Source organism: Rhipicephalus sanguineus, chromosome 4 (genome assembly GCF_013339695.2).
Source record: "Rhipicephalus sanguineus isolate Rsan-2018 chromosome 4, BIME_Rsan_1.4, whole genome shotgun sequence".
NCBI lineage: Eukaryota > Metazoa > Arthropoda > Arachnida > Ixodida > Ixodidae > Rhipicephalus > Rhipicephalus sanguineus.
In genome coordinates this window covers 155,234,391-155,247,640 of record NC_051179.1, presented here as the reverse complement: position 1 = coordinate 155,247,640, position 13,250 = coordinate 155,234,391, and the positions used below count along the sequence as shown (strand labels likewise).

Here is a 13,250-nt window from a genome sequence, read left to right as displayed (position 1 = left end):
CGCCGTAAGTCGACGGTGCTGGCTCTTTTTTGCACAGGCATAAAATGAGTCTTCCCAGACAACACACAAAATCCCAAGGACATCCCAAAAATGCCCAAACATCCCACATCCAAGTTACGATGTCCACGGGACGTCCTGCGCGCATATTAATCGGGATGATCCCTAACACATCCTAAGTCGGTGGTTCTCAGGACTAAGTTCTTGCGCGACAAGTTCCATAATATTCTCATTAGCATGGTAACTTCAGATATGTTAATTGGCGATCATTAAATTTGCATGCTGACATTTCATTAAAGCTTACAAGGTAATATGCGCGCATGTTTATGTCACTGATAATTACCAGCTTGACTCTTCAGCACGTTCTTTTTTTTTGCCACTCTGTTGCAAGGAGACCCGCAGTCAGCTGTAGCGCGCAGGAAGAAAAAAAAAGGTAAAAAGAATCCTCAGAGAGCGAGCGTACCTGAGCGTATTACGCAAAGAGCATATATATATACACGCTCTCTGCACGCACGCTTCTTCTGACTTTTTTTTTTTTTTTTGTCCGAAATTCTCGTCGTCTGTAAACTTTTGGACCACCGCATTGTAATAGCCTAAAAACAACGCAGCACGGTGGTAGGCTGGGTTAGTTTCGGTTTTGCGGCCTACAATCAGCCAAGGCGAGTCCAAGCCGAAGACCATATCTGCGCGGTATGCGCGCGCGCCCATTCAGTGCGAGAATCGCTGCTAAGGTGAGTTTGCGAGTTAATTTTCTCTTCTTTAGTAGTATTTGCTGGCTCTCTATCAAGCGTACATATAAGTTATATTTCAACATCTCACATACAGTATTTTTCTTGTATGTCAGGGCTCGTATCATAGGCTGAAGGTGCAGTCGTGCGCTTATCGAAAGGCATGGCCACAAACAAAGAACTTGGAGTGATGACGTCGTTCGACAATGACAGTAAGTGGCCATTTATTTTGTACTTTGTTTCAACGTCTATGCATGTATTTTGTTAAAGTGCAGTTATGATATTTGTTATAGGTGGTCCTTCAGTATTTTTTACACATACAGTGTGTGTCGCCGTTGAAGTGTGGTTCAGTGTTGCACAATGGATTCCGTGCCGCGGACTACGATATTCAGGCGCGTCCGCCGTAAGGTAGAAACCGACTTAGGCCACATATTTTCGTCTCCCGGCGAAGCTTCAGCAGAAGTGCTTCCTTTGTCCGACTCCAATAGCGATGAAGAGCCCTCCTTGGCCTCACATTCATCGTGTGGGCAAGATCCTGTAGTGTCGTGCGCTCGCCTTGACGCGTTGCCAGAAGTGCTCAGTGACAGTAATATCAGTGAATGCAGCTCTGTTGATGACAGCGCTTTTGAAGCCGTAGAGTTCTCATGCGACGTTCAGCAATCGTCACAACTATGGTGTGGAGATGCCGAGCGCAATGCTGGACCTCAAGAGCAGTCTTCAAATGCATCGTTTGCGGAACGCTTACGGCAATGGAGCTTAAAGGAACACATTCCTCACACTGCACTGACTGGGCTATTGGGTATCCTACGCTCACACCATTGTTTTTCGGAACTGCCATCATCTGCTAGGGCACTGCTGTCTACACCAAGGATGGCGCTCGTAGAACAAATGGAGCCAGGACAGTATTGCCATTTTGGCCTCAAGGAAGGGCTTCACGCATCCCTGGTACTGTTGCCGTATGTGCCCGACCCCATAGTACTTCATATAAATGTAGACGGGCTGCCCTTAACCAAAAGTACTCAAGACCAATTCTGGCCAATACTTTGCAAAGTAGCAAATGTTGAAGCCTCTGAGCCTTTTCCTGTTGGTGTGTACTATGGGAAGTCCAAGGCTTCACATGCAAATGTCTTTCTTAGAAAATTTGTGCATGAACTGAAGGAAGTCCTCAAGCAAGGTTTTACCATTGCCAACAATGTTGTGGGAGTGCTAGTTGGAGCTATAATATGTGATGCTCCAGCAAAGTCATACATCTTGGGAACCAAAGCACACAATGGTTATTTCAGCTGTACGAAATGCACTACTGAAGGAGAATTCTTGCAGGGACGTATGTGTTTCCCTCAGCTTGATGCACCCTTAAGGACTGATACAAGCTTCCGAAATTCCGAGCAAGATGATTATCACATCACAGACACCATTCTAAAGGAGTTGCCAGTGGATCTTGTTAAGCAAGTGCCATTCGATTACATGCACCTTATTTGTCTTGGTGTTGTACGCAAATTGTTTCTACTTTGGCTGAGGGGTGACAAAGCATATAGGATTGGAAGGGCAGCAAGGGAAGCTGTATCAGCAGCTAACAATGAAATGAGAGAATATGTACCTTCAGATATGTCTCGCAAGCCACGGAGCTTGTCGGAAATAGAAAGATGGAAAGCTTCTGAGTTCCGACTTGTATTGCTCTACACAGGCCCTGTGGTTTTACAGTCACGAATCCCTGGGCCCCTGATGGCTAACTTTATGACGCTGCATTGTGCTGTGCGCATACTCTGTAGTCCGTTGTGTGACCCTGAGCTTCTTGACTATGCAGAAAGGCTTCTAAAGCATTTTGTTGAGACATACATTTCCATCTATGGGAAACACGCAGTGTCGCACAATGTGCATGGCTTGGTCCACGTAGCAGATGATGTGCGAATTCATGGATGCTTAGAGAGCTACAGCGCCTTCCCATTTGAGAATTACATGCAGAAATTAAAAAGGTATGTGCGGAAACCAGAAAAATGTTTAGAGCAACTCTACAACCGTGTTATTGAGGAACGGTCGCAGCCTGCACGAAGCCTTTGTGACCTAAGAATATTGAAGCAACCTTCACCCGCAACCGGATGGCTCAGTGGTGCAAGTGGCAGGTTGTCGGCAATGCATGAAGAGGACCACTGCCAAGTAACTGTATTGGGCCTCAGTACCGAATTGTATCTTTTCCTGGCAATAATCACTCTGAGATCAAGCCAGAGAGACTGCACATGCATGCTGAAGGACTATTCCATCATTGAAATTGAAAACATTGCATTTTCTGCGGGCAATAACCAAGCAATGTTAATCGGAAGGAGAGTACCAGAATCTGGAAGATCTTTACAGCTATCCGTGCAAATCATCACTTCTCAACATCTATGTCGTGTCTACACTCTCTGCTATTCAGTGTTGGCCACTCACAGACATAGCAGTGAAGTGTGTGAAGCTCCCATACGGAAAAAAGTGCGCTGTGCTTCCTATGGTGCACCTACTATGAAAGCTCTCCATAGGCAGCAGGATTTTCTTGACCTATCTTTTGTTTCTCTTTTGTAATTCTTGTGTGCAAGCAAGTGTGGACATTAGCTGTGTCTGTATTTGTATTTACGTAGACATTGGTACTGCTCTTTATTCTGTTTAGATTTTAGATTTGCTGTTGTCTCATTCCCCGATGAGAAGAACTGCCTCGGGATTGTTCATAACTCATGGCTGCATGATGGCAACCTGAAGACATTTTGGCCTGTAACGAAAAATCCGACTAAAAGGGTCCGAATGGTGATGGAAGGCACCGAGCCTACCGACTCATGGCCAGGTGTGCCATGCATCGTTAAAGGCTGGGCTGGTAAGTGTAGTTTAGGAAGTAGCTATTCATCATGGGCGTAGCCAAGAGGGGGTGTTGGGGGGGTTCAAACCCCCTCCCCCCCCGAAATTTTTCAGTTTTGCTTGCATCTATATACACGCACACATACAAACACACGTACGATCATACATAAAGTATGGTTGAACCCCCCCCCCCCGAAAAAAAATTTCTGGCTACGCCCCTGCTATTCATTGCACTCAAAGAAAAAACATTTCTTACAGGGACTTATGAAGATGCGGTACAAAAAATGCAGCTATTTCTTTACGAAAGCACGGATGAAAGTGAACCCATGAAAGAACTAGGCAGGGGTAAAAGAAAAAGACAGCCAAGGCTTCCAGTTGATTATGACGACCTGGCTGGGAACGGAACAAGCAGTGACTCCGATGAGAGCTATGAGCCACCAAGGCCTCCTACCCCACCGCAGCGATGTAAGAAATCATTGTGTTTAGAACTGGCTAGTGCCTGAATAGCAATTAAGGTGCTGCCAGAAAGTTTTACGTTTCACTCCGCACCTTTACAGGCCGTAAGTTCTCCAGAAAGCCTGAAGTATGTTCTGGTACGTGTAGACTTTGTTATATCTGATGGAAGACTTGTAGACAGATGTGTTAAGTACAACATTATTTGTTTTATTTCCTCAGCCATGTATGAAAGGTTAAACAACCTTCAAAATCTGGAACAGCAGCGTCACAGTCCCCAGGCAAGATATCAATTCTTTTCATGCAATATGAGCAGTTCTAAGCAAATTTTTGCATTCGTATTATGTCTAGAATAATCTAAGTACATTAAACCCTCATTAACCTCAGTCCATTACATTACATTAAACCCTCAGTCCAGTAAACCCTCATAGGACAGACTCTCTCGCCAACAGTGCATGTTGAGCCCATAGGTCTCTGGGGACTCCACTTTAGTTTAAAAGTATATTACAATTTTGAGAAAGTGTTATATCGTCTCTTTACAGGTGAAAATGTAACTGATGAAGCTTCTGCAAGTATGTCACTTGACAACACAGGTCAGTGGCGTTTACTTTGCATCCATTAAATATAATGAAAATATTTGATACAGTCATATGCAATATTTCTTTTTGTAATCTTGCATTACATTTTTTGTGGTTTGAGCTTTGATACATCTGATAGCTTTGATCATCTGATCTTTGCATGATGATGCAAAGCAGCCTGATAGTTTGAAATTGGTAGTAGCTTGGTCAATATGTGATATTCACAGAGTGTGTTGGCGACTGCAAGGACCGACTTTAATTGTTCCTGGCAGCTTTTTTTTTAGACAATAGATTTTTAATAATTTTATGGTAGTCAGCCGCCCGCCATTTTTTCCCACAAACTCTGTGTGGAGGTAAAAATGTTTGCTGCAACTATTATGACATTGATGCTACTAATTAACAGAAACTGGTTAATTATTTTTTAAGTTATTCCCTTGAGTGTAGTCATTTATATGAGAAAGTTCTAGTGCATGCATATTTTTTAGAAATCTCTAAGGTCCACATAATTTGAGGTATTCATGATCAAATTCATAATCATAGGATTATTATTGAATAACTGTATTGTCTAAAAAAATACCCTGTATAATTGCTCACATGCATTATGCTCTCTGTGTTTATGTTTATAGGCAGTTTCGCGGTACCTGTACGTAGGCCTGCGACCCATGCAATAAGGCAAGTTGATGGATTTCAACACCAGCGTAAGTGTTTAACTGTGCTATAACTTAATGCACAGTCTGAAAAAAAATTCCAGACGCCTAAACACCACAAAAGCGAAGAAGCACAGGAAAAGAGCATCACTTGAAACTAATTTATTTGTGGGAGAACAGAAAATATATACCAAAATACATTTGTTCTTTCAGCGGTGTTCAGGCGTTTAGAATTTTTTCTCAGAATGGTGTACCAAGTAGCCCAGCAACAAGTTCTTTTAATAATAATATGTGCGGTTCAACGTCCCAAAACCACAATTTCGTTATGAGGGACGCCTTAGTGGAGGGCTCCAGAAATTTCGACCACCTGGTATTCTTTAACGTTCACCTAAATTAAGTACACGGGCCTCAACATTTCTGCCTCCATCAGAAATGCAGCCGCTGCGGCCGGATTCGATCCCGCGACCTTTGGGTCAGCAGTCGAGCGCCATACCACTAGACCACCGTGGCGGTGGCAACAAGTTCTTTTAAGGCACAGTATTGTGGAAGGTTCAGAGAACAGTAGCAAATCTATATCCTAACGGAAATTGCGGCCCAGTTGGGTAAGGTGACTTCTGAAGCTTTATGATTAATCTCCAGATATTTATTGAGGTAGACTGCAGTGAAAGCTTGAGTGAATACTCACACTTGGTTAGAGATTGATCTTGAAGTGCATGCCATAAACATTTGTCTCGCCCAAGATGGTAAGGCAACACTTCTTTTGGTTCTAAGAAAGACATAGAGAGGTCATTAGAGTGCGGTGAACCTTGTCCTTTTTGAAAAGAAAAAGATGGGGCATTATCACTCATCTTTCTTCAACAAAGTTTATTTGCCTTTATCTATTGTCTCTGGTGTTCAAGCCAAGAGAAAATACTGTGATAAATGACTAGGATACCAAAATGATGTGCATGCTTAAGTTGGTATATTTCCCAGTTGGAGCTAGTCCAATGTGTCATGCCAGAAGTGAACTTTGCCTTTTCTATTTTGCAGGCATGAGGCCCCTTCCGAATACTGCCTTTCAACACCCGTCATTTGCCTGTAACACTTAAGAACGCAAAACATTCTGAGATGACTACTTTTTGAGATATCACAAGAAGGTCTCTTTAAAGGGGCCCAGCAACACTTTTCCAAGTAGCCATGGAATGGCTTTGCTAAAGCAGCTTATTGCCTCACAAATCGACCGCCGCGGTTTTTCAGAATCCATCCAGTACGAGCGGAGAGTTGCAAACATTTGTTGCACACTGTAATTGCTCTCTCCTCTCGTCCCAGCGAAAGCTTCTAGAAGCTAAGCAGGTAGAGATGGCACACTGGGAGAGGATACTCATGTGTGTCTTTACTCTCCTTGTGCGCATTTTTTTTTCTCGAAAACGCAACATACTTTCAGTGCAATTGTGCACATGCAAACAACGTGGTGGCCGCTCGCAGTGGCATCAGTAACTGCCGAGCAGGCTTGTTCAAATCAGCCGATGGCATGGAATTTGAGTCACTAGTGCATGAATTTTTCAACAAGTAGCATCATTTGTTGAAAGAGGAAGCTATTTCTAGCTGACTGAAATTTTATTGTAAATTCCAGGCCGCTTGCTGCGCTTAATGTTTGGCTTACATGTTCTCTGGAGCCTCGACTACCGATCAGCAGCGTTTTCTTAGCATGCTTGAATAGTGTTGCAAGGCTCCTTTAAGTGCGTGTTATTTACTGGTTGAAATTAACTAGCAAAATATGTTACTCAAAGTGACAGCTCCAGGTGACTACTACATGGTATTAACACACATCTGGCAGGCTATCAGTTTCATATGTTTTATTATACTTGCAGCATTAATAATATAGTTAACAGAGCATCTGAAACTGTTAAGGCTATGTTAGTAAGCTAGAGGTCAGTTATGAATCATATTTGCTCTCTCACAGAATTTCTTTTCAACAAATATGAACCCTGTCATGTTCAGCCCATCAGTTCACTGATGAGATTATCCTTCTGTTGTGTACCTTTTACATTGCTGTGTTGGTCTTGCACCTATTGTGGCATTTAAAACTCCATTGCAGATGATTCACCAAGAGAAAGCCATCTGGCAGGGGCAAAATCGCCACCATCTGCAGACACACGGGTGCCTGGTATGTAGTATTATCTGCCTGCACCTAGTGCATGAACCTGCCACTTCCCTCTGTGGAAGAATTTTGCCTATGTTTCTGATTTTCCATTTTGAGCTCTAAAATGGTCAAAATAGCACGTCTCTAAATCATAGCAACACCGGGCTATGGCTTCAGAAATTTAAGTAGTTTGAGAAGCTTTGTTTTCAAGAAAGTATACTTTGGGCTACTGAAACGGTGCCACAAGGGAAGACGAATGCACACGAGAAAGAGGACACGAAACATTCGTGTGCATTCGTCTTCCCTTGTGGCGCCGCTTCAGTAGTATGAATCCGTATCAACTTGCCCAGTTGTCAGTCCTTCTAAGTATATTTTGGAATTTTGCATTTTTGAATGTGGGGGGGGGGGTGATTGATTGTAAATAATGAGCAGATAGGGAACAATGGATATAAATCGGAAACTGATTGCTACATCTGGGCAGTACAATTGCAGTGTACAATTTCGTAAGGGGTTTCAGAACGCTGACGCGTTGTTTAGGCTCACGTGAACTTTTGTATCTTCTCTCCTTTCTATCTCCCTTTCTTTTCCTTCCTTAATCTCCTTCCCCCAGTGTAGTATAGCAGACCGGATGTGCGTCTGGTTGACCTTCCTGCCTTTCCTTCCTCCTCCTCCTCGGAAGGTGTTTCACCCCCCCCCTTCCCCGGCTATGCCCCTGGTGAGAACTTTGCCCCTTATTTTTTTATGTCTTCATTTGGTGTTTGCAGTCTTGTATATTGGAGTATCTGGTATCTGTGCTGTTATAGGTTTTCCCTCTGATAGCAGATGACGTCATGTCACCCTAAGTGGCACATTTGTTGATATCGGTGTGTTCATTAATGTTACTCAAATGGGTACATTTCAAGCTGTTTTGTTTTTTTGTTTCAGTGTTCATGGAGCGAATTCTGACGTTACTGAACTCCATTAAGATCACGCAGCAGATTCACACAGACTACTTCTCTGTATTGATGAAAAAGAATGAAGATGCCCTTTTGGAGCAAGTGGACCTTCCCGATCTACCATTTTCGTCACTTTTTGCGTTCCAGCAATTTGATGAGGGGCTTCTTGTGGATGCCAAAAAAAGGCGGGCTATGGTAAGAAACTGAGTGTGTGCTGCGTCTTCTCTTTTGTTTCTCTATCATTTCACCTTGGGCCAGAAAGTGTGAACATTGTGTTTAATAATGAGTAAAAATTCTTATTTATTTAAGACTTTTAGCCATGCAGTCCAAAGCTGCATTTTTGATGAAAGCGAAATGCTTGAGGCCTGTGTACTTAAGATTTCGGTGGTCAGAAATTTCCAGTCCTCCACTACGGCGTCCCTCATAATCATATTGTGGTTTTGGGACATGAAACGCTAACAAGTATTATATGCAGTCAAACTGTTCCTGTCTGGTTTATTAAATTTTAATTTTGCCGTTTGTTTGATTAGCTTGCTATCAGATATGCCTGTATATGATGGCTAATGTTATTCTAATTGCTAAAGCGTTAACAAGTGCTACATCTCAGTCATGCCAGAGTAAAATTACCTTATGTACATAATTTTGTTGAAAACCTTTGTGGGCTCATCAATATTTTTCACATAACAGAAATTCTGCCTGCGGAATATCTGAATAACCTGCTTAGAAATGGTATCAAGCAATTTTCACCAGAATACAACCATTAGTTTACAAGAAAAAAGTGGGCCGTACGTGTCCCATTGACCCATAAAGCGTCCATGAAAAAGTGTGACAGCAGCTGTCCCATTGTCTCATGAGCACACTAAGCTATAATCCTTTTGCCATATTTCTTGCACAAAAAGGTCCGATTCAAGCGGTACAGAGGGACACTAAAAAATGTGCAAAGGAAAATTTATGGTGGACCTTACTGCCTGATGTGTTATACAATCTGCGCCTATGCCTATTGCGCTGCGCCCAGTAGCTCTGTCTGAGCTCTCAGCATAACCAAGCATTTTAGCTTCTTCTGTCACTGTGGTTGATGTAGATAAGAAGAAACACTACAGTTATGCCTCAAGGCAGACCACACCAACATGGTGTCATTGCATGCATAGAATCCTGTAAGTGCGTTTACAACTGCTGCATCAAATTCATGAACTCTCTCAGGCCCTAGACATTAGCTTTTCTCATAGATCTTGTATGTTAGTGTTCTCTTTTGCTTCCTGACTGTGTAGAGCATCCATCTCTTCATTCTTTTCCTCTGGCCCTCAATTCCAGGAACATCTTAGCCACAGCTTTTGGTCTCATTGCCACTGCTATCGTATTGAAATATGATGAAAAAAACTTGGCCTTTTCCGTTATAAAGTTGTTTTGTGATGCAATAATGTCCATCAGACTCTAGAAACAGTTATGTGTGCCGGTTATGTAGTTAGGCTAAGCAAAGAAGTGCCTATTTTTCATTCAGGGGCACTGACGACATGATTTTTGGCCGATATACTGCACTAATTTCGAAAGAAAATCCATAGTTGCACGTTAGAATCACTTTTCTGAAGATCCAGAAAAAGAGAAAAGTACCATATATCTAGAACTGTAGCCATCCTACATGCAATGTGACATCAGGTTTAAAAAGAATTGAACAAAACAAAACTAATTTAAACTCAACGTATCAACGACATGTATCGCAAATGTGCAAAATATATTTTCTTGGTTTCCTAAATGTTTCTAGCACTCTGCAGCAGAAAAGCATAGAGCTGTTGGCGACGTGCAGATGCAGAGGAAGGTTTTACTGGAGAAAAAGTTGGGCACATTCATCCCATTATCCTTGAAAGGGTTAACTCATGGTATTTATTGCATTCTAGAGTCTTTGACCATTAGGTTCTTCCAAAAAAAAAAGCATCGTGTCCACAAATCTTAATGAAAAATTTCATCGCTGTTGAATAATAATTGATCACCTATGCCTTTCTTTTTTGCTATTCACAAGGACAGGGGAGGGGGGGGGGGCTATTATTATTCGTGGCATACTGATTGCATTTTGTTGTTTTAGAGGGATCACTTTGTAATACAAGGAGGCGACACAACCAAAGAGAAAACCTCACGAATTCTTCGCACCATCCTTGCACCAGCAGTGGCTACAGAGTTCAGTTGGTTCGGGGCCAAAGGCAAGAAAAAGTTTGTGGACACAAGCATCTGCAAGCTGATGTGCAGTAAGTTGAATTTATAACTGCAAGACAATGCCTTCAAAACTAATTTAAACTACTATTTAATAAAAACCATTGTTCATGAGATGTGTAGAAGCGTGTTGCTTGAATACATAAATGTCCTTTATTTTCGTAGTGTATTGATTGCAACATTAAATAACTGTGAGGTTATGCCCACAACACTGCAGCGAAGATCAAGTGATCATAGTAAAATATTACCGTGATAACACTTGTAGTTATCTTCACATGTATTCTATAAGAACTTCCCTGGTACAAAAAGTTAAACAGCTTTTAAAGAGTTTTTTTTCCCCGTTTTGAACAATTTGTCATCTGTCATCTTGACTCTTGAACCAATTTATCATGAGGGGTGCTATAATGGACACCTTTAGGGCATTTTGATTTACCTTGTGATCGTTCTCAGCACAATGCTCTTCGCACAAACATTTCGCATGGCACTACCATAGGCACACATCTGCCATGACCTCTAACGTGGCATGTGACACAAATGCTTAGTGTGCTACCTTAAAGGGACACTAAACAGAAACAACGAATTGGTTTAGATTGATAAAGTGTGCTCGGAAAAATCTTGTGTAGTTTATTTCACCACCATAGGTTTATTATTAGAGGAGAAAACCAAGCTCAGTTTCATTTTTAAATTTCGCGCCGAACTTTGTAATTTGTGACGTAAAAGATTTCAAAGAGCATTTAACGTATTTTAGCGCCACTGGCTCGAAGAAATTTCCACGAACTCGTTATCTCAAGTCTCTGGCCCCCTCAGAGGACAATGTACTTCGATTTAACCGATAAGGAACTACGTAGGCCCAAGCAGGCGCCGTTAAAAATATGTGACGTCACGGCAAATGGTGCGGGAATTCTAAGGTGGCGTTGCCACCTGTATTTTCTTTTTGCGCGTTTTCTCGCTTATTATGCGTATTCTCGCATCCAGCATGGTGTTTTTGGTATCGTGAAAGACTGCTTTACTAATGCGAGAATAATCGTTTTGCTCTTTAGTGTCCCTTTAACAGTTAAGCTGTCACTTTGCTATGCTGAAACAGCTATCGAGGTTTGATTCCCTGTCATGCCAGAAGCGTTTCATTAGGGGTGAAAATGAAGAGAAAGTGAAGAAATTGTGTTTAACAGCATGTGAAAGAAATCCATGCATGTGAAATTATCCCGAGTTTCTAAATTCCGCTTGCCTTTATACAGTTCGACACATAATACCGAAGTAATAAACTAAACTCAAGCAAACTATATATGCATATGCAGGCATCGGGCATTAGATTAGTTTGGGACAATATTTCTTGTTTGGAAGCTCAAGCGCTTAGGGTGTCACTCAGAACTACATGTCTAGTGGTGTAGTGTTGACCCCTTCACCTTTATTTGGTGCCCTTGTAATATATCTGTTTTTGTTACTGTATAATACTAATAAATTTCCTTGCCTTTTTTTTTCTACTTGCAGCCACCCTAACAGACAAGCAAGTGTCTGCCCAGGTGACCGCTACAATAAAAGAAATTGAGAAGTCTGCAATGTCATGGTTTAGACATGCTGCAGAGAGGGCAGCTGCCTTGCAGAAGAAGATGGAGACCGAGAAGTGCTTCGAAGTGAGTGCACTTTCCTAAACAGAAGCTTTCTAGCTTGACAATAAATTTGGCAACAATCTCTCTTACTAATGTACATTATAGTGTTGGATGCCTCTTGTTTTATGTACGTTCGGTTCTGCATTTCTATATGGTGGCATTTGACAGTTTTAATTTTGTTCATACTGTTATATAGCAGCCAACTTCTCACCTAACCATGTTTTATGGAACATAGTTATAATTATGGTATAGAATTTAATATCTGCATATTGATTATTATAGTATTGTGAATAGCTGTAGTGAATGTGTTTCATTAGCAATATGGCTGTATTTACGCACCAATGTAGCAGTGTGCTTTTTGACATGCTGGTACACAACCTATACGTTAATGCGCTTATTTCCCTGCCAGTTAAAAATGGGACTGCTCAAAGTGGTCTGGTTTTGCTTTCTGCATTAACGCATGTTGGATTCTGTCTTTCCAATAGATGCCTGATGATCATGCTGAGGGATAGAGGAGTTTGTCACCACCCAGGAACCCAGGAGTTGTCTAAAATGCTAAGCAAAGCTCACCATGCGGAGGGACAGAAAACCTGTCGAAAGTTCAAAGCCTCACTAATATATCAGTGTTACAATAAAACAAAAGTTGCAAAATTTTACACGTCCTCATTCATTGCATGTAAAAGCCACCATGTGCCTCGAATGTGCACTGCTAATAACGTCCATTTTAGGGCCTAAGCCTGGGATGTAAGGTCCGTCGTGCGTCTTGATGAAATCCCAAAAAGGTCCAACGTGGACCTCCATGAGACATCTATCGGCGTTTCACTTGGGAGGTCTTCTGGATTTGTGCGGTACATCGAGAGCACATCCCTCGGATTTCCTTGACATCCCTTCGGTGTCATCCATTGATGATCCTTAGGATGTGTATGCGTTGTCTGGGTTAGCACCTCTTTTTAAACCTACGTCGCCGTTACATGTATCACGATTCAAATGAAAAAGGTAAACAAAGTATAACAGCATTTATTAATATGAACAGGATATCTTATGACAATTTTGTATACGTGCATGCTGCGCACTGTCATCTGCTTTTAGGAGTGCATCAAATTCGTTCAACTAAACAAGATCGCTGATGTCGTCATACGTGTGACGTTCTGAAGCTTT

General features: G+C 41.9%; 1 protein-coding gene and 1 long non-coding RNA gene across 2 annotated transcripts; both read left to right on the top strand.

Moving 5' to 3' along the window:
* Positions 1-4,368: 4,368 nt before the first annotated feature.
* On the top strand, positions 4,369-7,476 carry LOC119389071 (uncharacterized). Its single transcript, XR_007416035.1, has 3 exons — positions 4,369-4,594; positions 5,206-5,277; positions 7,304-7,476. It is a non-coding gene; the product is annotated as an uncharacterized LOC119389071 (long non-coding RNA).
* Positions 7,477-8,277: 801 nt separating this feature from the next.
* On the top strand, positions 8,278-13,244 carry LOC125758334 (uncharacterized). Its single transcript, XM_049415393.1, has 4 exons — positions 8,278-8,478; positions 10,361-10,520; positions 11,974-12,116; positions 13,182-13,244. The coding sequence occupies exons 1-4, from the start codon at positions 8,278-8,280 to the stop codon at positions 13,242-13,244; spliced, it is 567 nt and encodes a 188-aa protein (XP_049271350.1).
* Positions 13,245-13,250: the final 6 nt, after the last annotated feature.